This window comes from Schistocerca americana, chromosome 7, assembly GCF_021461395.2.
Source record: "Schistocerca americana isolate TAMUIC-IGC-003095 chromosome 7, iqSchAmer2.1, whole genome shotgun sequence".
Classification (NCBI taxonomy): Eukaryota; Metazoa; Arthropoda; class Insecta; order Orthoptera; family Acrididae; genus Schistocerca; species Schistocerca americana.
Genome location: NC_060125.1, coordinates 139,386,451 through 139,412,957, shown reverse-complemented (window position 1 = coordinate 139,412,957; position 26,507 = coordinate 139,386,451). Strand labels below are relative to the sequence as shown.

The 26,507-nt window shown below is 44.8% G+C and overlaps 1 protein-coding gene across 1 annotated transcript in view; it reads right to left on the bottom strand.

The window, feature by feature from the left end:
- LOC124622799 (furin-like protease 1) overlaps positions 1 to 26,507 on the bottom strand; it is a 342,484-nt gene that overhangs the window by 88,445 nt on the left and 227,532 nt on the right. The window contains exons 3-4 of the mRNA XM_047148591.1: positions 22,365 to 22,505; positions 6,816 to 6,944 (exon numbers count right to left, since the gene is read on the bottom strand). Of these exons, the coding sequence (XP_047004547.1) occupies positions 6,816 to 6,944; positions 22,365 to 22,505 (270 nt within the window). The remainder of the gene's footprint in view (positions 1 to 6,815; positions 6,945 to 22,364; positions 22,506 to 26,507) is intronic.

The following is a 26,507-nucleotide window of genomic DNA, read 5'->3' as shown; positions in this document are numbered from 1 at the left end:
CTTAACTTCTGAGGTCATCAGTCCCCTAGAACTTAGAACTACTTAAACCAAACTAACCTAAGGAAGTCACACACATCCATGCCCGAGGCAGGATTCGAACCTGCGAACGTAGAGGTCGCAGCAGAAGAGGAATACCAGCTTCCAGATGTGGCGGATGTAGCCACCTGTCAGTTCATACGGCTTTCAGATGTTCAAGGATGGGGAGGACAGCGGTCCAGTTGAGAAAAAGAAATGATAAGGCTTCTACCAAACGAGACACCCGCTAACCCGTTAAAATGTAGCCTCGTTGATAAGCAGGGGGCTTGACTAGGATTTGGCAACAGTCTCCTAGTCCCCTGAAGGTTTTCCATATTTTCCGTACTCAAGGCCCTGACATTATAGTGATTAAACTTGCTACTCAGGTGGAACGCTAATTGGTGTCTTGAGATTCACCCTTCAACAAGTACATCTATTTGCAAAAGATTCTGCAAGTCAATGCGCAAGGTGGTGCGTTCTGAATAGACCGGTGCTCTCTATGCTCGCTACCTGGGGAAAATCTCTAGTTTTTATAAATATGCATAACTTACAGTTTTGTCATCTGTTACTACTGCTCTGCATTTCGCAACCAGTGTGACTCACAACATTTATGTTCATAATTATGCATAACTGAGTGCTCTGAAATAAAATGCTAATGATTCGAAATGAATTCTTAGTTTTTTCATTGACAAGTTGCAATGTACAATTTACACTACCAGATTCAACTCACAAAATGTTTTCAGTGCGACAATAGCGCTTTAATGAAAGTTCTTTGATCGCCTCCGCCTTCCCACACACACGCACGCACACACACACACACACACACACACACACACACACGCAATACGCACACACACAATTATTATCGCCTCACAAACAATGTGCAAACAGTTCTTTGTCAAAGATCTTGAGAAAATACATAGGTTTAAGCGACCCGGTTTTTCGTAAGTCACTATTCAAGGTGATGCTTTTGTTGCAGCTGAAATGATGCTTGTTCTGTAATTGTGCTCTGTAAGTTTTTACAGTTTTCTGGGCGGTACGTACTGCTACGTCACACATTAGTGTACGCGTTACTGCAAGGCCCTTCGAGAAGGAGTCATGAAGCGTAAGCAGCAGCAATCTCCAGTGCGTCCATAGCACAAACATCAGCATCTCTCTGACAAGCAGCTGTTTTCTGTGGTACGCAGGTAGTACTTCAAGGGCATCGTTCAGTCAGTAACTCGCGCTATTTACCACATTCACTTGGAGTTTTTGATCACTGATATCTCATCAGGAAACACTCCATTTAGTATGCCGTACCGAGACCATAACTTAACAGAAAGCATCCCCTGCTCTACAAAGGCGTGTGTGCTGCAGTCAGACAACCCGAGTGATTAAAAACGTATGACAGAGCAGAAACCAAACCCAGACTCCTAAATCCGTAATCGATACTTACGGACTGAGCTACGCGGCGGTTACTAGTGCCACATCTTCGGAGCGTTAGCCCCTCTACGATAGACATCCCACTTTCCAAGCTTCAAGGAAGTTTTCTTGCGTTTTCTTTTTCCTTTTAATTCGTCAGTCTTCTGACTTGATCGATGCTGCCCTCGACGACCTCCGCTACTGCACAAAATTCTTCATATCAGAGCAGTGTGCACACCCAACGCTCAGAATGAATTCTTGGATATCTTTTAATTGCAGTCTTCCTCTTCAGTTTTCATTAACTACAGCTCTCTCAAGTGCCATGAACGCGTCACACATCAGACTCTGATTCCCTTCTTTTCCGGTTATCCCACACTCCATGATTCATTTCCAGTTTCCTCAAATTGATGCCGGTGATCGATATTAGTTGCCTGTGCCAGTCTATTTTATATCCCCTTGCCTCGTCTGCCATGTGCTATTTTGCTTCCTGGGTATCAGATACCCATCGCTTCGTCTACAGCGTAGTCCTCAATATTGAATTTAAGTGACATTTCTTTTGCTTCCCATGAGTTTATTATTTCGTCTGTTTACTCTCAGTCCTTGGTATGTGGTCAAAGGACTGCACATCGCATTCAGTAGGTCCTGTAGTCCATTCTCACTTTCAATTAGCACAGCAACTAATCTTACTGTTGATATCCCTTCACAATGAATTTTAATTTCACAACTGAATCTTTCTTTTTGTCCCGTCATTGCTTCACGTCACGTATGGGAGGGAAGAGCGGAAACACTGCCTCGCCCCCATGACACCTTTTCTAATCCGAGCACTACATTGTTGGTCTTCCATTCATAATTTTCGTTCTTGGTTTCTGTTGGTAGTCTACTCCATATTAGCCGCGTTTCACTAGCTTACGCTTATTTTCCCGAGAACTTCAAACTACTTGGACCATTTTACATTGCCAAACGCTTTTTCCTGAACGACAAATCCTATTTATCATCGTGGTTGTCATGATTACGTTGTACATCGAAATTCATTAACTTCGTTTCACACCAATTCTTCAGTTCCTTAGGTTCATTCATTTGTTTTTGGGGCTGTATACAGCTCCAGAAATACAAAACAAAAATATTGTTAAGATAATATGAACGTGTATGTGCGCAAGGCTGCCGTACGCTGAGATGGAGATAACGGTACGCACATGTAATACGGAGATGTTATCGCGTACACAATGCACAAAAGGTTGGTGCATTGGTGCAGCTGTCGTTTGTTCTGAAGTGATTCAAGTGAAATGGTTATCGATGTGATTATGGCCGCACAACGGGAATTATCAGACTTTGAACACGGAATCGTAGTTGGAGTCACAGGCGTGGGACATTTCATGTCGGAAATCGTTATGGAATTCAGTATTCCGAGACCCACAGTGTCAAGAGAATGTCGAGAATGTCTCTCATCACGGACAATACAATGGCCAATGGTCTTCACTCAACGACCGAGAGCAGCAGTGTCTGCATCGAATTGTCTGTGCTAACCGACAAGTGACACTGCGTGGAATTTCTGTAGAAATCGATGTGGGACGTACGATGAACGTATCCGGTAAGCCAATTGGGCTATGGGCTACGGCAGCAACGACCGACGCGAGTGCCTTTACTAACAGCACGACACCGCCTGCAGCGCCTCTTCTGGGGTCGTGAGCATATCGCTTGGACACTAGACGGCTGGAAAACCGCGGCCTGCTCAGATGAGTGATGATTTCGGTTGGTAAGAGCTTATGGTATGATTCGAGTGTGGCACGGACCCCACGGAGCCATGGACCCAAATTATCCACGAGTCTCTGTGAAAGTTGTTGGTGGTTCCATAATGGTGTGGGCTGTGTTTACATGGAATGGATTGGGTCCTCTGGTCCAACTGAACCGATCTTAGACTGGAAATGGTTCTGTTCAGCCACCTGGGTACTATTTGCAGCTATTCATGGACTTCATATTCCCAAACAACGATGGAATTTCTTTGGATGGCAATGTCTCACGTCAGCGAGCCACAGTTGTGCGAGATTTGTTTACATTCTGGACATTTCTAGTGAATGATTTGGCCACCGAGGTCGCCCGACATGACTCTCATTAAACGTTTAGGGGATATAATCGAGAGGCCAGTTCATGCACAAAGTTCTGGACTGGCAACACTTCCGCAATTATGGACGGCTATAGAGGCAGAACGACTCAATATTCCTGCAGGGGACGTCCAACGACTTGTTGAGTCAATGCCACATCGAGCTGATGCACTACGCCGGGCCAAAAGAGGTTCGACACAATATTAGGAGGTATCCCGTGACTTTTGTCACAGCGTATTATGCATTCATATTACTAACTGCTCTGGAAAATCCTATTTGGACACAAGATTTCCAAACACGTTGTGCAGATGTGTCGACCTCCACACTCCTCTTCCCGCGCCTCTCCAACATTCAATGAATACGAGCACTCTGGCTGTCACCCGCTGAACAGCACCTCTCTCGAGCATTAGGCAGCTGCAGTGGGGTGGAGCGAGTAACAGACAACTGGTACGCGTAAAAGTTTAAAAGCTGGACTTTCATAACGTCATAATAGTTTATTATTACAATTAGAACCCAAATTATTGAACAGGATCGATTGCTCGGCATGACATCTTGCAAGGGTGCTTTTGTCTCCTTAAAAAATTGGGGCAAGTTGGTGAGGTTTCTTTGTCAGTGGGAGTCGCATGTCGTGCCCATTCACACGTTCCTTTAAGCGCACTACAAAAGCGCGTTGAAGCGAAACAGGGCAGTCGTGAATGTTTAGACACGCCACGGAGCGAATATCAGTACTGCATGCACAGACAGCAAGCTATCATGGCGTTGAACGCAAAGACGGAACAGCAGTAGTTATTGCTTTGTGTGCGGTCGCAGTATTCTATGCCAGTGAAAAACACAAACAGAAGAAAACGGTCAGTTCGAAGACAAAAGAAAATCGCAGTCTTGTTGATCTTATGCAACAGACATTAAGGATTCCAGTGCTTGCCGATCCACACTCTTTTAATGTAGAGAATACTTCGATTAATGATTTATCACGTTTGATCTTGTTGTGACTACTCAACTAAGTACTCAGCTGTTATTTGCAGCAAGTGACCACATTCCCCCTTTCTTTTTTCCCTCTACATCAGTTTGTGAGAACTGTGAAGTGCACAGCTGCAGACATCTCCAAACCACACCTGCGGTTAATTAGTTCGGCTTGTATCGTCAGAGGTCCTGCAACAACGGGTTCGCTGTCACGCACGGACATACAGGATGCGTCAACCGCAACTCGGACATACAGGATGCGTCAACCGCAACTCGCTATGGTACATTTTGCCTTCAAAAATCACTTGTGCGATTTTCATATTTTCTCTCCCGCTACCAACAAATTATTAGTCCTCCGGAAAAAAATTGCACAGGGCCTTTTTGAGGGAAATTTAACATGCTTAAGTTTTGTACTGCGACGCGTTTTCGATGGAGGGCACGGTTTCGGGTTACTCAAGACAAACGTACAAAAATGGCTTTCAAACACACCTCGACCCCCATACTTATACCTCAGCAGTCAAGATTTCTAGTATGCTGTTAGTGGCACTCCGACCCGCCACTGCACAAAAATTTCCGACTACAGGAACTATTCCCAATGTTCGACATTTTTTGGTCTCTATTAATTATGCTATTACGCCACCAGCATAGTCGGCTATTTCGTTAACACAATTAATTTAAGCGTGCACGTGAGCGTAAGGGGAATGAAAGAAAAAGGCATCTATAAAATTATATAATTAGTTTGTAAACTAATTACGTTCAAAATTCGGTCCAGACTTTGTCTTTACAAACGCAGCAGTTTTGTAGTCAGAAGGCCTGACAAATACAACGACGTAATTATTTATTTTATGCTCTCAAAATTCAGAAAGTTGTTAGGTAATATTCACCGAAATGCCAGTTTTGCAATTTGTGAGTGATCGACTAAGTCGGTGGCTTAGTAAGGCCAGTCAGTGAGGACCAGAAATTAGTGGGAAATAAATCACGCACTCGCAATTTTTTGCACAGTGGCAGGAGGGAGTGTCATGAACAACGTACTGGAAATACTGACCGGCGGAGGCTGAGTATGGGAGCGGGGGTGCGTCTGACGGTCACTTTTGTAGGTCCTACTCGTTTTTCCTGTAGGACTAATAGTTCGCATTTAGCGAGTGGGGGAATGTGAAATTCTCGGGCGTGGTTCTGAAGACGAGATATAGCATTGGGGGTTGCATAAAACTATATCGGTAGCGGCCGCTGAATCATCCTCTACACTTGCCTTCTTTTCCGTACGAAGGTCGGTTTGTTTTGGGGTTTGATGGGGGCTGAACATCGAGGTCATCAGTCCCCAGTTCCAAACATACACATTTGTAAAAGGCCTATACAGTAAAAGCTTAACCTCTGCACCCAGAGGGAGGAACACCAAGGGGTACAGAGCTAAAATGAACACCGCAGTAACACAAAATAGAGGACACTTAAAAGTAGCAGAGCAAATAGTTGACTAGAGTAAAACAGAATACAGTGGTTGATGGATCAGGTAAAAGGTCAACCTCTCAACTAAAAATGAAGAATCTACAGCTGGAAAGCGTTGATAGAGGTACCAACACAACTTGTTACCATAAAAGACACTATTTTGGTATCCACGTCACAATTAAAAGTCGCTGGGGTGGGTGTAGCCTGAGAAATCATGCGAGAGCACCCACACTAGAGCGAGTGATAAAACCCAGCTGCACGTATAAAACGTAAAACTGAGTCAGCTATAGGCGCATCGCCACTTAGAATTAAAGGAAGTGCAGCTGGTAAATTAAAGGACTACCTCAAGGGGGCTAAAAGGCGGCAGTCCATCAGAAGATGGACCACTGTCAACCGTGCATCACAGCGACACTTGGGCGGGTTCTCAGGGCGAAGGAGATAGCTGTGGGTCAACCGCGTATGTCCAATTCGGAGACGGCAGAGAACAACTGAGTCCCTAAGCGTGCCCCGTAGGAAGGAAGGAAGAAAGATTCAGGTTTAAAGTCCCATCGAGATCGATGTCACTAGAGACGGAGGACACGCTCAGAATGTTTCGGGGATGAAAAGGTAACAAACCGTGTCTTTCCACAGGAACCATGCTGGCACAGAGATTTACGGTAATCTCGGGAAACCAAGAAGAGGACATCCTCGCTCGGTTTCGGTTCCGAACAACGTGCAACGGCAAGGTGGGGGCAACGAGTTCAAACAACATGTGCAACACAATGGACTCGTTTTGCCGCTAAAAGGGACGTGTAAACGGCCACACGCAGCACCGCTGCCTGGGTATGGACGACGCAGCAGCCACCCCCAGATGTGAGAGCCGCAGAGCCAGAGCCAGCAGTGTGGGGCGGCACTCACGTAGTTGCGCACGAGGTCGGGGTGCTCCGTCTCCAGGCCGTCGTCCAGGATGGTGACGACGACGCCGCGGCCCGTGATGCCCTCCAGCCAGGCGCCCTGCACGTTCATGTCGAGCCCGTGGCCGCGGTTCTGCAACAACGCAAGACGCAGCACGGCACACCTCAGTCGGACTGAAAGCACACGGTTCACACATACACAAGTCCACTACTGGCCATTAAAATTGCTACACCAAGAAAAAATGCCGATGATAAACAGGTACTCATTGGACAAATATATTATACTAGAACTGACATGAGGTTACATTTTCACGCAATTTGGGTGCATAGATCTTGAGAAATCAGTACCCAGAACAACCACCTCTGGCCGTAATAACGGCCTTGATACGGCTAGGCATTGAGTCAAACAGAGGTTGGATGGCGTGTACAGGTACAGCTGCCCATGCAGCTTCAACACGATACCACAGTTCATCAAGAGTAGTGACTGGCGTATTGTGACGAGCCAGGTGCTCGGCCACCACTGACCAGACGTTTTCAATTGGTGAGAGATCTGAAGAATGTGCTGGCCAGGGCAGCAGTCGAAAATTTTCTGTGTCCAGAAAGGCCCGTACAGGACCTGCAACATGCGGTCGTGCATTATCCTACTGAAATGTAGGGTTTCGCAGGGATCGAATGAAGGTACAGCCACGGGTCGTAACACATCTGAAATGTAACGTCCACTGTTCAAAATTCCGTCAATGCGAACAAGTGGTGACTGAGACGTGTAACCAATGGCACCCCATACCATCACGCAGGGTCATATGCCAGTATGGCGATGACGAATAAACGCTTCCATTATGCGTTCACCGCGATGTCGCCAAACACGGATCGACCATCATGATGCTGTAAACAAAACCTGGATTTATCCTAAAAAATGACGTTTTGCCATTCGTGCACCCAGGATCGTCGTTGAGAACACCATCGCAGGTGCTCCTGTCTTTGATGCAGCGTCAAAGGTAACCGCAGCCATGGTCTCCAAGTTGATAGTCCCTGCTGCTGCAAACGTCGTCGAACTGTTCGTGCAGATGGTTGTTGTCATGCAAACGTCCCCATCTGTTGACTCAGGGATCAAGACGTAGCTGCAAGATCCGTTACAGCTATGCGGATATGATGCCAGTCATCTCGACTGCTAGTGATACGAGGCCGTTGGAATCCTGTACGGCGATCCGTATTACCCTCCTGAACCCACCGGTTCCATATTCTGCTAACAGTCATTGGATCTCGACCAACGCGAGCAGCAATGTCGCCATACAATAAACCGCAATCGCTATAGGCTACAATCCGACCTTTACCAAAGTCGAAAACGTGATGGTACGCATATCTCCTCCTTACACGAGGTATCACAGTATCGTTTCACCAGGCAACGCCGGTCAACTGCTGTTTGTGTACGGGAAATCGGTTGGAAACTTTCCTCATGTCAGCACGTTGTAGGTGTCGCCACTGACGCCAACCTAGTGTCAATGCTCTGAATAGCTAATCATTTGCATATTACAGCATCTTCTTCCTGTCGGTTAAATTTCGCATCTGTAGCACGTCATCTTCTGTGGTGTAGTAATTTCAATGACCACTAGTGTATTCATTTCGTCTAGTGAGTGATACTGTATCATATCTAATCCTACACATTTAGCCTGCCAGTTATACAAAATGGCTGTACAGGTTGTTTCAGGAGCAATGTTAAACATATACTGTGTGTAACACATATACGTGCAGATTGTTTATACGTGGTAGCTTAATATGTGAACTCATCAGTGTGTTAGTTGTTTTTTCTCCGCGTCGAATAGCCTATCCACAAACATGTCACAAACTTTACGACCTGATGTTTTCTGCATGGACGGAACTGCATCAGTAAGTGGGTTACGCCTGTCAGTTTAGACTATTCGTTTTGTGTCCACGTGTCCACACTTCAAACCTGAACTGTTGCTCAGGAAAAATAACCATTAACGGCTTGCTCTAGCCGCACATACTTGGAGGTACTAACCAATCTAAAAATATACGTCTTGCAATGGCTATAATTATTAGTCTGCAGATAACATAAGTACTGATGTAATGTTGTTCAGTACACAATTCTCTGCCACCGAAAGAAATATCTGCACTTATACAGGTTACACCCTGCATCTCAATCACTTATTAATAAGAACCTTCAGGGTTCCAGAAGATGACTAGGAAAACACTACATGGAACACAGAAAATAGATATACGTCAGGCAGTAGAGCGTCTCTTTAAGTTTTTTACTCATATTGCCTGGGTGCAATATGGATACCCTTTTCTTCACTGTAAAAGCCAATACGTGTGTGGGATTCGTAAAATCCACTGTCAAGGGTGCCAACTAACGAAATGCAAAAATACGCTGCGTGTGATTTGCCTGCACGTTCTGACGCGCCTTCACCTCGCTAAATTGGTTCAAATGGCTCTGAGCACTATGGGACTTAACATCTGTGGTCATCAGTCCACTAGAACTTAGAACTACTTAAACCTAACTAACCTAAGGACATCACACAAATCCATGTCCGAGGCAGGATTCGAACCTGCGACCGTAGCGGTCACGCGGTTCCAGACTGAAGCGCCTAGAAGCACACGGCCACAACGGCCAGCCGCACCTCCCTACAACTACACAATAGCGTGTATTATGAATCGCAACTTGGAGATATGTCCTATCCGCCGACATTTGTCATTTTGCTCTACGTTTTCAGGTTTTTATGCAGTCACCTTTCGAAACTCAAGAGATACTTAAAAATACCTTTATTATAGGAGTTCGTAGTAGAAAGTAATTCGGAGAAAATATTCCATATGATATGTGTTTAATTTTTATTAGTTGCGAAGATACAGTTGTTCGAATGTAACCCAAACAAATGCTCTCGGAACCTGTTAAAGCAAAGGCAAATGTGTAACTTCAAAGTTGATTTTGATAAAGTAAACTCCTGACCTCTATGTATTTCCCATCTTTCGTTCTAAGGTCGTCTTTGTGATGTTTTTTGCTTTATAAAGGCATCTCTATTCAAAACCCAACAATCAACTGAATCGCTTATTTTTAAAAGGGGACAACTCACAATTGAAAAATTATTCATGTTGAAGGAAAAATATTCCACAGTCTGTCTTAAATATTTAATGGCAAGCTTCATTCTGCCGTGTGAAACAACCGAATTTCTGGAATTTGTAAGGATAATAACACGTTGAAAAATATTTCTAGCTGCCATGGTGACTTTTTTCACATGGAGATATCCCCATATAGCACTGGAGGAGGAAGTAAATATATTTTAAGCAGTTATTTAAAAAAAATAGCAAAGCAAAAGCTTATTTTTTGTTAATGAAAATATTTTAAGTGCAATAAATGTAATATTTGGAGTACATTTACATTATCACCAAGTAAGTTATCGTTACTAAATGTTTTTAATCCAAACCACTGAACATATTTAATATCATATTTATAATTCTAAGTCCTCACAAAACTACCCTAATTTCATAAAAAGTCAATACAAAATATGTTACAAATGATGATAGCTGCTTGTTAACAAAGTATATGAAGTTCATACATAAATGAAGACGAAACACGTTACAGACATGACTATTTCTAATCAGTTTTCAGTCACCTTCATCCGATTCTACTGTAGGCTACGTCTTCAGATTATTACAGAAACTTTATAGTATCCATTTGTAATATACTTCAGTAGTTTCTCAACATCATGTTCCTTCTTCTTGTTTAAGGGAACTTCCCCACCATATGCCTCTGTTTCACGAAGCACAATATTCTTGATGGGAAAATATGTCCTGACTTTTACTAATGTAAAGGTAAAAACTTCGAGACCTTCGATATAGAGCGTAATATCTACTTGCCTTTTTCTTTTCTGAACTGTAGAAATAGCAAACAGACTAACGGGTAGGAAATGATACTTTGTCCTATTTTCTAGTGCCTCTTCCCATAGTTTCAGCTGAGATGTCGACCTTTTTGTATAAAAGGATCTATCGTGTTTTAAAATTCACTATTTCGATTGTTAAAGCGACCAAGGCGGCTGAAATCTGTGACAAACGACATATGCTGTCCTGGAATAAGTAGTCAGTCGCACTTTCGTAAAGTCTCTTTCATGACACGTACGTCGCGATCAGATGATATAAAAGAGTGCGCTCAAACGGGAAAATAGCAACAGATTTTATCGAAACTGTCAACGTCTGTTAAGAACAATAACACTATTACCATGTGATAGCAGACATTGGCTACTTTATGTATTGTTCAACAGGTGTTCTCTTATAGGGACCAAGTACTGAATGAAATGGCTTAGAAAGCCGCAAACTTCATTAGGTCCTTTCTTACAGTGGCCCTCACGGCAACAGTAAAGCGTAACTCCATCTGCTGTCATGCTATGTTATCTCAAAAGTAAAGACCCATAGCATACTAAAAAGGAATCAAGCACGATCTATCTTCAGTTTTATCGTTTTTCCACAATTATTTGGAACTTTAAACTCTGAGCTGCCCATCTTAATATTGTAAGTTGAATAGTTTATCAAAGATTTCAACAAAAATCCCGGATTGGTTCAGCATGATTCCAGGTCTACCAACGTGATGACTAGTGGAATTAGGCCCTATTAGAAAGAATTACAGATCTAAATCCACTCTCTACAAGCAGCAAGGCAATGGCTGTCTCTCACCTTAACTCCAAGCGATCTATCTATGGCTCAAGAAAACTCAAAACTAACAAAATCTGTAATTCCACGTTTTGAGGATTTATCTGCTTTTAGTAATAAGCGATTCAATTCGTCTGTCATATTTATGTTTTCGTTTCACACTTCGCCTTACACCAACCCCACCGGTTAAAATTTAAAAGTGTAAAGGTGCTGGTGACCGAGGAAAAAGAAGATTTGAGGCGATCTATCTTCCAGGGAATGTTAAGTTCAATGCAGGCGTCAGCTGAGGAATGTAAAGTACGGGGGCCCGTTATACTGGAAGGACACGTCCATCCCCATAACCAAAGGAACCTCTTCCCATAATGCTAGAAAAAAAATGTTCAAATGTGTGTGAAATCTTATGGGACTTAACTGCTAAGGTCATCAGTCCCTAAGCTTACACACTACTTAACCTAAATTACCCTAATGACAAACACACACACCCATGCCCGAGGGAGGACTCGAACCCCCGCCGGGACCAGCCGCACAGTCCATGACTGCAGCGCCCTAGACCGCTCGGCTAATCCCACGCGGCCATAATGCTAGAAGCCAATTTTCAACGAAGCCTAGATAATGGGTTATATAAGAAGATGAGGTAACACAACAGGCCCAATCAGCTGATTGTCTGTCACATTACACCACACATTTACAGAGATGTGTTCTGAGAATGTATCTCCACAAAGGTATCTCTGTTTTCATCGGGACGTCGACGTGAGTTACGAGTGTCACTGATAACGTTAAGGGTGAAAGTTACTTCATCAGTAGACAGTATGGGATTACTCGGCGATCTGCAACTAGCCAACAACAAAATTCTTATCTTTTCTGTTGTGACGGGACGTCACAAATGAATTGGGTTCTAAACAGGTAAGAAAGCACAGAAATACCGGACTTGTAAACTGTAAACAAGAGCCACTGAGGCCGGCGATGAGACAAAGGCCAGGATTTTACACCTGCAACAAAGGAGCCTCTATGGAACAGGGACAAACCTCCCCGCTTCCGCGAGAGAAATGCAAAGTTGTGTCATCAGCAGGGAAAGTCAAATCCGCCGTTTCCCTCGACTGCGAACGATTTGTGTACACACTGATTATAGGGAAGCCCACAACAATTAACGCTGATTCGTACCGTGTAACACTGCCACCGGAGTATGACACCGTGAAGAACGCGACGTGTGTCGAAAATTCAGCAGAGGCATTGTTCTCCTGCACGACAACGCAACACTCTCTCTACACGGCGCACCGCTTTATTTTAGCATTTACGATAGAAGGTTTGAATTGATATTTTTAAAAATATTGGGAATCTGATACATTGATATTTAAAAAATGTCATCATGGCTCTCGATATATCGATATACAGACGGAAAAATGTCGACGTTCCGGCCATCAAAATTATCGGCTGCTCACTGTATATATATCGCCTTTTTTAAAGCTATGTATTTAAGTATTTATTTATTTATTATTATGTATTCTGTACATCAACAAACTAACAGCCTGCCTATCCTCCTTACAGCAAGAATTGAAAGGTAACAATGCATGTTCACGCTTGGTGAAAGCCACTTTGCTACTATTGATTCATGCATGTAAGTGGCACAATATAATGTGTCCAACGGGTCCGTCATTTGATTAAGCCACACGTCGGATTTCACAGGAACACTTCGTGTCCACGTCCTTGTTTTTCCATTTCTGCCAACGCCAGCGACCTAATAGCTGTAGTGCCAAAATTGCGCGGTGAAGCTAAAAGTTGCACTTTCTGTTGGTAGCGCCGAGCGCCTACTACGTCAGCATTTTCCGTGACACGTCTCGGTCCATAGCAAAGACCAATCCTGTCTTTAGATTTGCGTTCATTATTTTCAGCAACCGTTTTTGAAAAAAGAATGCCCGATGTGAAGAAATAGCACATTAGTTGCGTTTAATCTGTTTTTTAACCCAGCTGTTGTGCTGTTTCTTCAAATCGGAAATTTCGTTATTCCGTTCACACTATCATGCCCCAATGCAGTCAAAGAGAAGGCAGTATGTGATTAAAGCTCAGAAAATAGTAAGACTTCTTCATACAGTGAAAGTAAAATTATTTTCTACTACCGTTCCAAAAGAACAGCTTCGAATATTTACCGAATATTGTGAAAAAAAAAAAAATTTAAAGTATCGGCATTCGATATTCCCATTTTGATATTATATATCGGGGGTAAAACTATAGCCTATACACACTGATATGTTTCGGAAGCTCGCCGCTGTGGCCGAGCGGTTCCAGGCCCTTCAGTCCGTAACCGCGCTGCTGCTACGATCGCAGGTTCCAATCCTGCCTCGGGCATGGATGTGTGTGATGTCTTGGGATAGTTAGGTTTGTTTTAAGTCTAGGGGACTAATGCCCTCAGATGTTAAGTCCCATAGTGCTTAAAGCCACTTGAACCATTTTTTGTGTTTCGGAAAAAGTATCTATATATCGATGTTTCATCAGTAGCCTTAGTTTTGCAATCCCGCGGCCGGCCAACCTGGTTTAGGTTTTCCGTGATTTCCCTAAATCCCTCCAGGCAAATTCCGGGATGGTTCCTTTGAAAGGGCACGGCCGACTTCCTTCCCCGTCCTTCCCTAATCCGATGAGACCGATTACCTTGCTGTCTGGTCTCCTTCCCCAAACAACCCAACCGCAACCCCTTAGTTTTGAAGCATCCGCCATACAGCCCAGATGTGTCTCCTTGCGATTACCCTATTTTTGGCAAGATGAAAGAACATGTAGATGGGGAAGAGATTTTCCAATTATAGCGACATTCACGAAACTGTGACCAAGGAGTGCATTTCTGTACTCGACAATCTGAAGTACTCGTATAACTTTCCGACCGTCTTTGCAGAGACTTGGTGACTACGCTAAAAAATAGTGTGTGACACTTTGACGTGTGGTGCAACATTCAATAAAAGCTACTTTTTCTGCGAGAGCAACATTTAACTTCGTTTTTGAAGTTCCATAGTAAAATGGGAATGTAATCAAGTCTTGTAGCATAACAGTGTGTCTATAACAGCTCCCACTGATGAAGGCACAACGATGCTTGAATACGTCTGCGTGGAAAAGGGAAAAAGAAAATTTGATGCCATGCGGCCGTCAGAGTCAGACACCATATTTATCTCGTAATCATGGGGAAAAAGCCTTACGACATGAACTTCCAAAATGGTTCAAATGGCTCTGAGCACTATGGTGGGACTTAACTTCTGAGGTCATCAGTCCCCTAGAACTTAGAACTACCTATACCTAACTAAACTAAGGATATCACACACATCCATGCCCGAGGTAGGATTCGAACCTGCGACCGTACCGGTCGCGCGGTTCCAGACCGTACTGCATAGAATCGCTCGGCCACACCAGCCGGCAGGAACTTACAAATTCAGCAAGATTATTACTGAAGAATTCTCCACGCACTACAGACAAACAATATAAAATGCGAGACACTGAAATTACAGGCTGTAGCGTCTAGAACCGCTCGGCCACCCCTGCAGGCGTTACACTGCTAATATACCAAAAAAAATATTCAATATGTTGTACTTTTCAAAATATTTTCATAGAAGACATGGAAAGGCAAAGGAAAGTATGAGATTGCAGATCAACTTCCGGGAAAATATTCTAATTACAACGCCTATAGGGAGTCCGTAAATAACTTTCCAAGAAGGAGTTGCACCTGCAGCGTTCGATCGAACAGGTAGGTCGAGAACTTCATCGAAATTATTTTTATTCTATCGTGAAATACAGTGAAATATTTACATCTCTGTGTTGTGTTTCCAGGTTGTCAGTACCAATCGGCTTCTAACGGAACTCTGGACCATCCAGTGCAAAACTGGTTCTCGCGAAACGACAGAATACGAACAAAGTAACCAACTCATGTACAGCCCAACCTGCTATAGCCCCCTTGGAAAATTGTTACCAACAGTCCACGTGTGCCTACAAGAAAATACTGACCCTCCTGGACAGAAGATCCAAAAGTACATGGCAACATATAGGTATGTCGCCATTACTTAACAAACTCTGAGACACAACAACCTTATATAAAAAAATTTTACTGATGTGATGAAACCCTATATGCAGGACAACAAATTTCTTCTGTTAACTAACTCGGAAGAAGAGAAAACAAATCCGTAATTGTACATTGAAGTTTTGCAAGATAAAAAAATGATTGCCATAGTGCAGTATTTATCTGATTCGCAACAAATCCACTCTGCTACTACGATGTCTATTTTTCAGATTACTTAAAGTGTTTCATCAAGTTGCTTCAAAACTCCTCTTATCTCATCGACAGATGACAAGAAATTAAACCCTGCAAAGATCGCATCATAACTGATTCCATTGTACATCACCAGACATCCTGTCCAATATTTGGCGAAATGATGCATTACGCGCAAATTGCTGCCAAACCGTGCAACGTGAGAGAAACTAATGTAAACCAATTTTGTCTCTCTTTAGAATCTTTAGAACAACTGTCTAATTGTAAAAAAGCACCGTTTATAACGTGTGCAAGATGTCGAGAAAATTACTACTTCCCCCGTTTTTACGATGGAATATCACCCCGACGCGTGCAAATCATAAATTGTAAAATAGTGCATGTAATTTCACATATGAATTTCGCATGCACGCCCTACAATGATTTCCTGGAAACATGTTTGTAAACCCAAATTTTCCCATGCCTTCCCTTTTCATGTCGTTCATGAAAATATTAATACGTACAATGTGTTAAGCATTATTTAGATTATTTACAGTGTAAGGAACGTAAAATTTGAAAATAAAACATTTCCACCTAGCTATTCCACTTACGACGCTACGAATACCGTTCTGTCATCCTTCCGTTGCGCCACCCGTGCCTGAAAGCCGTGCTAACGTAATTAATTGGCTCGTGCCGCGCCCGACCTGCGCGAAAGTGCATCTGGAACTTCCATTTGCACGACTTTTATTTCTGGACAAGCGCTGCATTTACTAAAAGTCTGGACGCAGTCGGTGATGACGAGGAAGCGCGGCCCCCTTGTAAGTGCAGGGTCGTACCATTCAAGTGAATTCGCGTGTGCTGGCTTACTTGCTCGCTTCTCTTTGCATAACAAGGGCGCCGCCACTCATCCCCGCGTTTTCGCAAAATGCGGGCGACATTTGACATTCGCCGCAGCGGCGGCCGCAGCAGCTTTCGGCTGGAGCAGTTGCGCTTCCAGTTAACCTGACAAAAAGCAGCCGACACGACGCGAAGCGACGCGATGGCAGCGCCAGCTGTTGCCAGTCATCCGAACAGCCGGCGCCGCGAGCGAATGGGCGGGAACAGCAGGAGAGCGCCGTCTTTTGAACAAACAGCGATATTCTGTAAAAATTCCCCTTCTGTAATACTCCAACCCGGACTGTGTAGTGTGCATTCTTTATATTTTTAACCTGAAATTTCTGGCTCTAGACTACCAACAAACTGTGTCAGTTCCAATATCTCTTATTTCCTTCCTTAGTCCTTTCATTTAGCTTCATTTTCTACTTTTGTAGACGATTTAATTACACGTAACGTTTCAATAATTTCATTTCATTAAGCCGAGAGATGTGTGTCATGCAGCACGACCCTTATTGACATTTTCCATTTACATAAACATTCCCGAAACCAGGAAATAGTATTTGGCGCTAATACTTTCCCTCGCATTATCATTTCTCCATTTACTGATCTGTTGTCGAATGGTGAATGGAAGAATGATTGTCAGTAAGCTCTAATTTATTAATTTAGTCGTCATAGTCAGAATGTCGCCCCACTCTTTTTAGAATGTGCGGTTTACGAACGTTACCGGTAAACTTTTCTTTTATCCATAACGCCTATCTTGTCACGTCTACGAATTTATTTTGCATAGCATCATCGTAACGCTCTCCGGTGTACTAAACGAACTCTTTACAAAAGGCGCAGCTATTCGTTGTATTTTCTTTATCTCTTCCGTTAATCCAATATGGGAAATACTTAAAGACCCACCAGCAATACTCTACAATCAGCAGAATGTTTTGGGGTACTTCCCACGTAGACGATAATATCTGCTTACCATTCGTGCAATGAATCTCAACCTGCTGTTTGTACAGCTACACTGAAGCGCCAAAGATACTGGTACAGGCACGCGTATTCAAATACAGAGGTATGTAAACAGGCAGGGTACGGCGCTGCAGCCGGCAACGGCGATATAAGACATCTGGCACAGTTATTACATCGGTTACTGCTGTTACAATGACAAGTTATCAAGATTTAAGTCGGTCCGAACGTCGTGTTATATTCGGGACACGAGCGATGGGACAAAGTATCACCGAGGTAGCGATGAAGTGGGGAATTCCCCGTACGACCATTCCACGAGTATTCCGTGATTATCAGGAATCCATTAAAACATTAAATCTCTGACATCGGTGCGGCCGGAAAAAGATCCTGCAAGAACGGGACCAACGACGACTGAAGAGAATCCTTCAAAGTGACAGGAGTGCAACACTTCGCCGGCCGTTGTGGCCGAGCGGTTCTAGGCGCTTCAGTCTGGAACCGCACAATTGCTACGGTCGCAGGTTCGAATCCTGTCTCGGGCATGGATGTGTGTGATGTTCTTAGGTTAGTTAGGTTTAAGTAGTTCTAAGTTCTAGGGGACTGATGATCTCAGATGTTAAGTCCCATAGTGCTCAGAGCCATTTGAATTTTTTTGCAACACTACCTCAAACTGCTGCTGATTTCAGTGCTGAGCCATCAACAAGTGTCAGCATGCGAGCCTTTCAACGAAACATCACCAATATGGTCTTTCGGAGCTATCAACACCGAAATTGGGCTATTGATGACTGGAACCATGTTACCTGGTCGGAAGGTCTCGCTTCAAATTGTACCGAGCGGATCGGTATGTACTGGTATGGAGTCAACTTCATGAATCCATGGACCTTGCACGTCAGCAAGGGACTGTTCAAGCTTGTGGAGGCTCTGTGATGGTGTGAGGCGTGTGCAGTTGGGAATTATACGGGATCCCCTGAAACGTCTTGATACGACTCTGACAGGTGACACGTACGTAAGCATCCTGCCTGATCACCTGTATCCATTCATGCCCATTGTACATTCCGACGGACATGGACAGCCCGGCAAGATTCATGGTTTCAGTTCCCTCCAGCACTACTGCACACATTAACTGAGTCCATGCTACGTCGTGTTGCGGCACTCCTGCGTGCTCGTGAGGTCCAAGCACGGTATTAGGCAACTGTACAAGTTTCTTTGGCTCTTCAGTGTAGGATCCACTCTGCCCATGCTGGATGGGGAAGGGGCTGCAAATGTCTGGAAATTATTTGACTGGGTCACGACCTCCAGACGATATAACACATGAGGTTGCAACACATGCAAAATTTTTAAACCTGGAACATTCGTACGCTGGTGATAACGGAGATCGACCAGCTCGTGAGTTGCGAAAATTTAACACAGACGCTGCTGCCTTGAGTGAACATGGATGGGCTACCCATCTGGTCGTAGCTACACTTGGAGATTCGTTTGCCATCACAAAGGATCATGTTCTCCTTGACGAACTACTTCTGAATAATTAGAAGGCTCATTTTATACTCGACTCACTGTTAACAAATAAACTCCGATAGGATAAAATATTATTTTGGGGGGATCTCAATGGTAGTGTTAGTAAGGAGACTACGTTGTGGTCCGATACCACTTTTGAAAGAGGGAATAAGTAAGATCAATGTCAACGAAATTCTATTTCAATGCCTGGAACATGACCTTAGCATTATAAACACTGACTTCTTCCAGAAAGACAAGTTCAAAACAGCCTGGAAACACCCAAGGTGAAGCATTGGCACATGAGATTCCTGGACCAGAGCGATTTACTGGTCGCGGGAGTTTTGACTCGTGCTTATAGTGTTTGGACTGGTCATCGGTTGGTTATCCGCAATGACCTTACTTTTCCCTCCGAAACTAGACAGGCAGGAGTCAAGCGAGGAAAAACGGTTGAAACAAAACTAAGTATTAACTCTCTTCGTCAAATCCCCAAACAAAACCTTTCCTAAAGCTACTGAAGAACAATGGCCGATTTCAGTAGATCTCTGAGCCTCTAAAGAGGCAGTTAGCTACACTTAGAGAAGATATCAATGCTGGTTTGATGGAACCTACTTTAAAATTAAAAGCCTTAGTGACAGGAAGAGGCAAGCTCGCATTCCCATACAGAAGGACACCAATTCAACCCCTTAAGAAACAATAATTCCTAACAGCCGAAGCTGACGTTCAAAGAATATCTCGGACCTGTGGATGAATGGTGCAAAACATAATCACTTGAAACGCAGAACATAGATGACACTAACAACACTCGGGCATTTTCCAGCGCCCCAACAACCAAGTATAGTGCAACCATCCAAGGCCTAAATTCCTTATGATTCACAGATGACACTAGACCTCTTGAGAGTTGTTCCTCTTGACAGTTGCTCCAACAACTACTATGTGAGGAGCATTTGCAGAAACTACTAAACAGGCAAACGTACTTTGAGGAAAATTATTCAACACAATTTCTCAAAAACACACTCAGTATGAACTCTACGATGCTCCTTCCTTTCAGCAACTCGAAGATACCATACGTTAGCTGAAGAACAACAAAACAGCTGGTATAGATGGGATTCCTGCAGGGCTCTACAAGAAAGGAGAGTCTAAGCTCACAACACATGCACCTGCTTATAATCAAGATATGGGATACGGAAACCATTCCAGCTAACTTACTATATTCAAAATGCGGAATAAAGCCGACTGTGACAACTGCACTGGAATGTCCCTACTTTCTGCTCCTGGGAAAATCCGTGCCATAATTTTATCCAACCGCCTAATGCCCCTTGCTGAAGATACCCTGCCAGTAGACCACGAGAATGTGCTTTCATAGATCCCATCAAAACTCTCGATTCTCTTAGCCGTCAACTCTTTCGAGGGTCCTAGACTTAACGAGATCCACTCCTAAACGTATGCAAATACTTCGCCTGCTGAATGACGCCATTAACGTCACCAACTTCAGCAATTTTAGTAGTCCCAGAGGAGCTTCGAAAACAAATTGGAATTAATCAAGGACGTCTGATGCATTTATTTAATTTCAGTAGTTACTGGAACTTGACTATAATTCGATGAAGGAAACTCCCATCGAAGATTAAACAGTATACAGGACAAATGCGAGCTTCTTCGAACTTAGTAGTCCGAGCTACAGCGAAGGTAATGAGAACCTCTGTCATCAAACTCCAGAACGCAAATGATAATGTTGTTATGGCTAACTCAAGGAAGCCCTTCACCCAATTCTGAATGGATTCCATGAGGCACATATGAGCATCGGCTCATAAGTGCGTCATGCCTCATGATACCATTGGGAAAATTCAAATGTTATATCTTCGCAAAATACCATTACACACACCGATTCATAACTTTCAGTGGTGAAATGCTCAGCTCTTTTCTTGTTGTTTTGTAGTCTTCTATGGACTAAATGAGGTACTGACACTGAAATACACTATTGCATAAGATATGACAGCAAAGCCTGTAGGCGTACCCCTGACAGGACCTTTGAAAACCATAACTCCAGCGCAGTGATCAATCTCCTTGCCTATCAGAACACCATTATACGAACTCTTACTTATGGGTCTAACACCTAGCTAACCTACAGAAAGCATATGAAGCTTCTCGAGAAATATCGTCAGCACTACGTCAGGTAAGTCCTGAAAGTGAAATTTCGAGGGTCTGGCCATATTAACCGAATTCCCAGCAGGCGTCTGCCAAAACAAATAATGTATTCCGGACTCAAATATGGGAATCGAAAACAACTATGGCAACTGAAACTGTACAAGGGCGTTCTGAAATCACACTTTAATAACTAGACGCTATCATTTGGGAAACGACTGATTCCGATCGTCCAACGTAGTTTCTGAATATTTATAAGAGCTCACAATATTTCGAACAACGTTGGCGAAGACTAAGATTGAACAAGTAGAATAGCAAAGTAGGGGAGGAAATGTCACGATAAAAAATCCGCAGCAGCCGGTGGCTCAAAAAATGGTTCTTAGCACTATGGGAATTAACTTCTGAGGGCATCAGTCCCCTTGAACTTAGAACTACTTAAACCTAACTAACCTAAGGACATCACAAACATCCATGCCCGAGGCATGTGCAGAGCAACTGTAGCGGTCGCGCGGTTCCAGACTGTAGCGCCTAGAACCGCTCGGCCACTCCTGCCGGCGGACGTTAACTCACTCCAGTAAAAGGTGCGGTTACAGGCTTGGTCTCTTCTATCTTATAAAGGAGCATGGCTCTCTGGGGAGATAAAAAAAATACTCGTTAGCGAGACAATGCCTATGATTATTATGAATATCTTGTTATGCACAGTGATAATCGCTGTTGTAAAAGTGAAACAATATTTGAGTTTCCAGAAGGAGATTTTCACTCTGCAACGGAGTGTGCGCTGATATGAAACATCCTGGCAGATTAAAACTGTGTGCCGGACCGAGACTCGAATTCGGGACCTTTGCCTTTCGCGGGCAAGTGCTCATCATCTGAGCTACCCCAGCACGACTCACGCCCCGTCCTCACAGCTTTAATTCTGCCAGTACCTCGTCTCCAAGTGATGAGCACTTGCCCACGAAATGCAAAGGTCGCGAGTTCGAGTCTTGTTCCGGCACACAGTTTTAATCTGCCAGGAAGTTTCAAGATTTGAGTTGTCAGCGGATGAAAAGTCGGCGAGACACTGGTACTATGCGTTTCCATTATACCTTAGCGCTGAGCAGGGGTGGCAAATGAAGTGGGCATAAGTGACAGCTTCCCGGCGTTCACAGCATGCTCAGACGTTTCAGACGCACAGCACGCAAACAATCCCAGAAGCAATGATAGACAATGTGACTGACTCACCAGGTACCACATCTGCTGCCAGCGTGGGTCGTTGAGCAGCACCGTCTGGCGGTAGTTGCGGCCGGGCCTCAGCTGCATCGACAGCGGCAGCAGGTCGCGCTTGGGCCGCGACAACACCACCTGCTGCTTGGCCCACTTCACCTGCAACAAGCGGAGGGCGAGCGATCAGCACCCGACGTAACGCTTAGCACGCATGTCTGTACCTTCAATTTTGATAGCGATATGACTTATGTTATCCACATCCCGTTAGGTCAATACTGGGATGGTCCCCAAGTTCTGCCTCAATTACACGACTCACTGACGTTTGAAAACGTTCGTACTATTTCGTGACTTACACTAGACGTATACTGCTGCGGTACACTACTTCCGTCCTGGGGGGTTCGGGATGGCGGCAGAACCGGCATCTGGCCACCCTCTGCAATTAACACTGCCAAATCCGTCATAACAAAGCCGACCCCGCGTTGGAGCGGGACAAAGGCCAGAGAACGAAACGAAACGAAATAGCGATATGACGTATCATCTAAACAATACAAAAAATAAATAAAAAAAAACTCATCTGGCTAGGTTTTGGGGGAAAGAAGGAGGAGGAATGACAAAATAATCCAAATCGATCCGTATTAGGCCGAATGCATCGTTTTCGGCGTTTCTACACTCACTAATGTTAGTCATACAACACTGCGTTCCTATGGGTTTGTTTGGGATGGGGCGACATAAGAATAAGATTCGATTCCATGTTTTTTTTTGTTTTGGTTTTCGGGCGCAAAACTGCTATGGTCATTAGCACCGGGTCTGTGACTTAGGAAACGGTAAAAAACGAAAATGGAAACCAGCAGCAATGGAAACGAAACTCAAAAAATTGGAGAAACTAAAAGCAGAAGGAAAGCTTAAAAATGCACTACAGAAAGGGATTGGTTGTCCCCAAAAAGAGCTTCAAATGACTGACGTCATCTCACTGGCACTAATAAACTCGAGAACGCGATCGGCCGAGCGCGTATCATCTGCTAAAATGGACGATATATCAGGCGACAGCTGTAGACGGGCGCGTAACGGAGTAAAATAGGGGCACTCAATGAGAAGGTGTCTTACTGTCCACAGCTGAGAGCAGTGGGGACAGAGTGGGGGAGGATCGCCGCTTAAAAGATGTCGATGGCTAAAGAGACAGTGCCCTATCCGGAGTCTAGTTAAAATAACCTCCTCCCGACGACGAGTTCGGGAGGAAGAAGTCCAAGCACAGGGAAGAGCTTTCACGTCCCGCAATTTATTATGGGGAAGTGTTGACCAATGTGCGTGCCATAAAAGAACAACACGACGACATAAAACACTCCGTAGATCGGCGAAGGGAATTGATCGAATAGCTGGCCGAAGAAGAGAAAAATGGTTCAAATGGCTCTGAGCACTATGGGACTCAACTGCTGTGGTCATAAGTCCCCTAGAACTTAGAACTACTTAAACCTAACTAACCTAAGGACATCACACACATCCATGCCCGAGGCAGGATTCGAACCGGCGACCGTAGCGGTCTTGCGGTTCCAGACTGTAGCGCCTTTAACCGCTCAGCCACTGCGGCCGGCCCCGAAGAAGAGAGACTGCAGCCTTGGCCGCTATATCGGCCGCCTCAATTCCACAAATATCTCCGTGTCCTGGGAGCTAGAGGAACGCCACCGAGACGCCCCCCAAGTGGAGCAAGATCAGGCAGTCCTGAATCCGGTGGACCAGAAGGTGGACAGGGTAGAGAGCTTGGAGACTGAGGAGAGAGCTGAGAGAATCTGAACAGATAACATACTGTATCCGCTGATGGCGGCGGATGTATTGGACAGCCTGGAGAACAGCGTAAAGCTCCGCAGTATAAACCGAACACTGGTCGGGAAGCCGAAATCGATTTGGGGTGTGGCAAATGGCTCTGAACACTATGGGACTTAACATCTATCTTCATCAGTCCCCTAGAACTTAGAACTACTTAAACCTAACTAACCTAAGGACATCACACAACACCCAGTCATCACGAGGCAGAGAAAATCGCTGACCCCGCCGGGAATCGAACTCGGGAACCCGGGCGCGGGAAGCGAGAACGCTACCGCACGACCACGAGCTGCGGACGATTTAGGGTGTCGCCAACAATATAGGCACTCCCTACACCTAACGATGTTTTCGAGCCATCAGTGTAAATAAATGTGGTTTCCTTCATTTGTGCACACAGAGCAGCAAATGCCCGACGATAAACAAGTGAAGGGGTACCATCCTTGGGAAATTGACAAATGTCACGGAGCAGGCAGATCCGGGGACGGAGCCAAGGCGGTGCTGTACCCCAAGTTGTCAAGAAGGTTTAAGGAATGCGGAAGGAAAGAGAATGGAGCAGTTGACGGAAGCGGACTCCCGGTGGTAGTAGGGAGGAAGGGCGGCCTGCATACCCTACATCCAAGGAGGCGTCGAAAAAAATGTCATGGGCCTGATTAGCAGGCGTGGAAGACAGATGGCTAGCATAACGACTCAGAAGGACTGCTCGCCGACTGGACAGCGGAGGTTCAGCAGTCTCAGCATAAAGGCTTTCCACAGGGCTGGTGTAAAAAGCTCCAGACACTAAACGTAATTCACGGTGGTGGATAGAGTCGAGACGACGAAGAATAGACGGCCGAGCAGAGGAGTAAACTATGCTTCCATAGTCCAATTTCGAGAGCACTAAGGAGCGATAGAGGCGGAGAAGGACCACTCGGTCCGCTCCCCAGGAGGTACCATTCAGGACACGGAGGGTGTTGAGGGATCGCAGACACCGAGCCGAAAGATACGAAATATGGGTGGACCAGCACAGTTTTCTGTCAAACGTAAGACCCAAGAATTTAGCGATGTCCGACAACGGAAAGTTGACAGGTCCTAGATGTAAGGAGGGTGGAAGAAACTCCTGACGACGCCAAAAATTAACACAAACGGTCTTACTGGGAGATAAGCGGAAGCCGGTTTCGATGCTCCAAGAGTGGAGGCAATCGAGACATCCTTGAAGACGTCATTCAAGAAGGCTGGTCCGTTGAGAGCTGTAGTAGATCGCAAAATCGTCCACAAAGAGGAGCCTGAGACATCGGGAAGGAGACAGTCCATAATTGGATTTATGGCAATGGCAAACAGTACAACACTTATCACGGAGCCCTGGGGTACCCCGTTTTCTTGGGAGAAAGTACGGGAGAGAGTGGTGTTCACCCGCACTCTAAATGTGCGCTCTGCCATAAATTCGCGAAGAAAAAGTGGCAGCCGACCTCGAAAGCCCCAAGAGAACAGTGTGCGGAGGATGCCTGTCCTCCACCAGGTATCGTATGCTCTCTCCAGATCAAAAAATATTGCTACTGTTTGGCGTTTCCAGAGAAAATTGTTCATGATATAAGTGGAAAGAGAAACAAGATGGTCAACTGCAGAACGATGATTTCGGAAACCGCATTGGGCAAGTGTTAAAAGACTGCGGGACTCCAGCCACCAAGCTAAATGGAAATTCACCATACGCTCCAAAACCTTACATACACTACCCGTGAGAGAAATGGGGCGATAGCTAGAGGGGAGATGTTTGTCCTTTCCAGGTTTCGGAACAGGAACGACGATAGCTTCCCGCCATCGTCTGGGAAAAGTACTGTCGGTCCAAATTCGATTATAAAGGCGAAGGAGGTAACGCAGACATGGTATGATAAATGCAGCAACATTTGGATGTGGATACCATCCGGTCCTGGGGCGGAGGAGCGAGAAGAAGAGAGTGCATGTTGGAGTTCCCGCATGGAGAAAACAGTATTATAGCTTTCGCGATTTTGAGAGGAGAAAGCAAGTGGTTGCACTTCCGCTGCACGTTTCTTCGGGAGATTCGCTGGGGGGGGGGGGGGGGGGGGGGGGTAATTTGAAGAGCTCGAAATCTCAGCAAAGTGTTGACCCAATGAGTTAGAAATTGCGACGGGGTCCACTAACGTATCATGCGCGACAGTGAGCCCAGAGACCGGGGAGAAACTAGGCGCGCCAGATAACCGTCGAATCCGACTCCAAACTTCCGAGGAGGGAGTGAAGGTGTTAAATGAGCTAGTAAAGGATTTCCAGCTTGCCTTCTTGCTATCGCGGATGACGCGACGGCATCGCGCACGGGACTGCTTATAGCGGATACAGTTGGCCAAAGTAGGA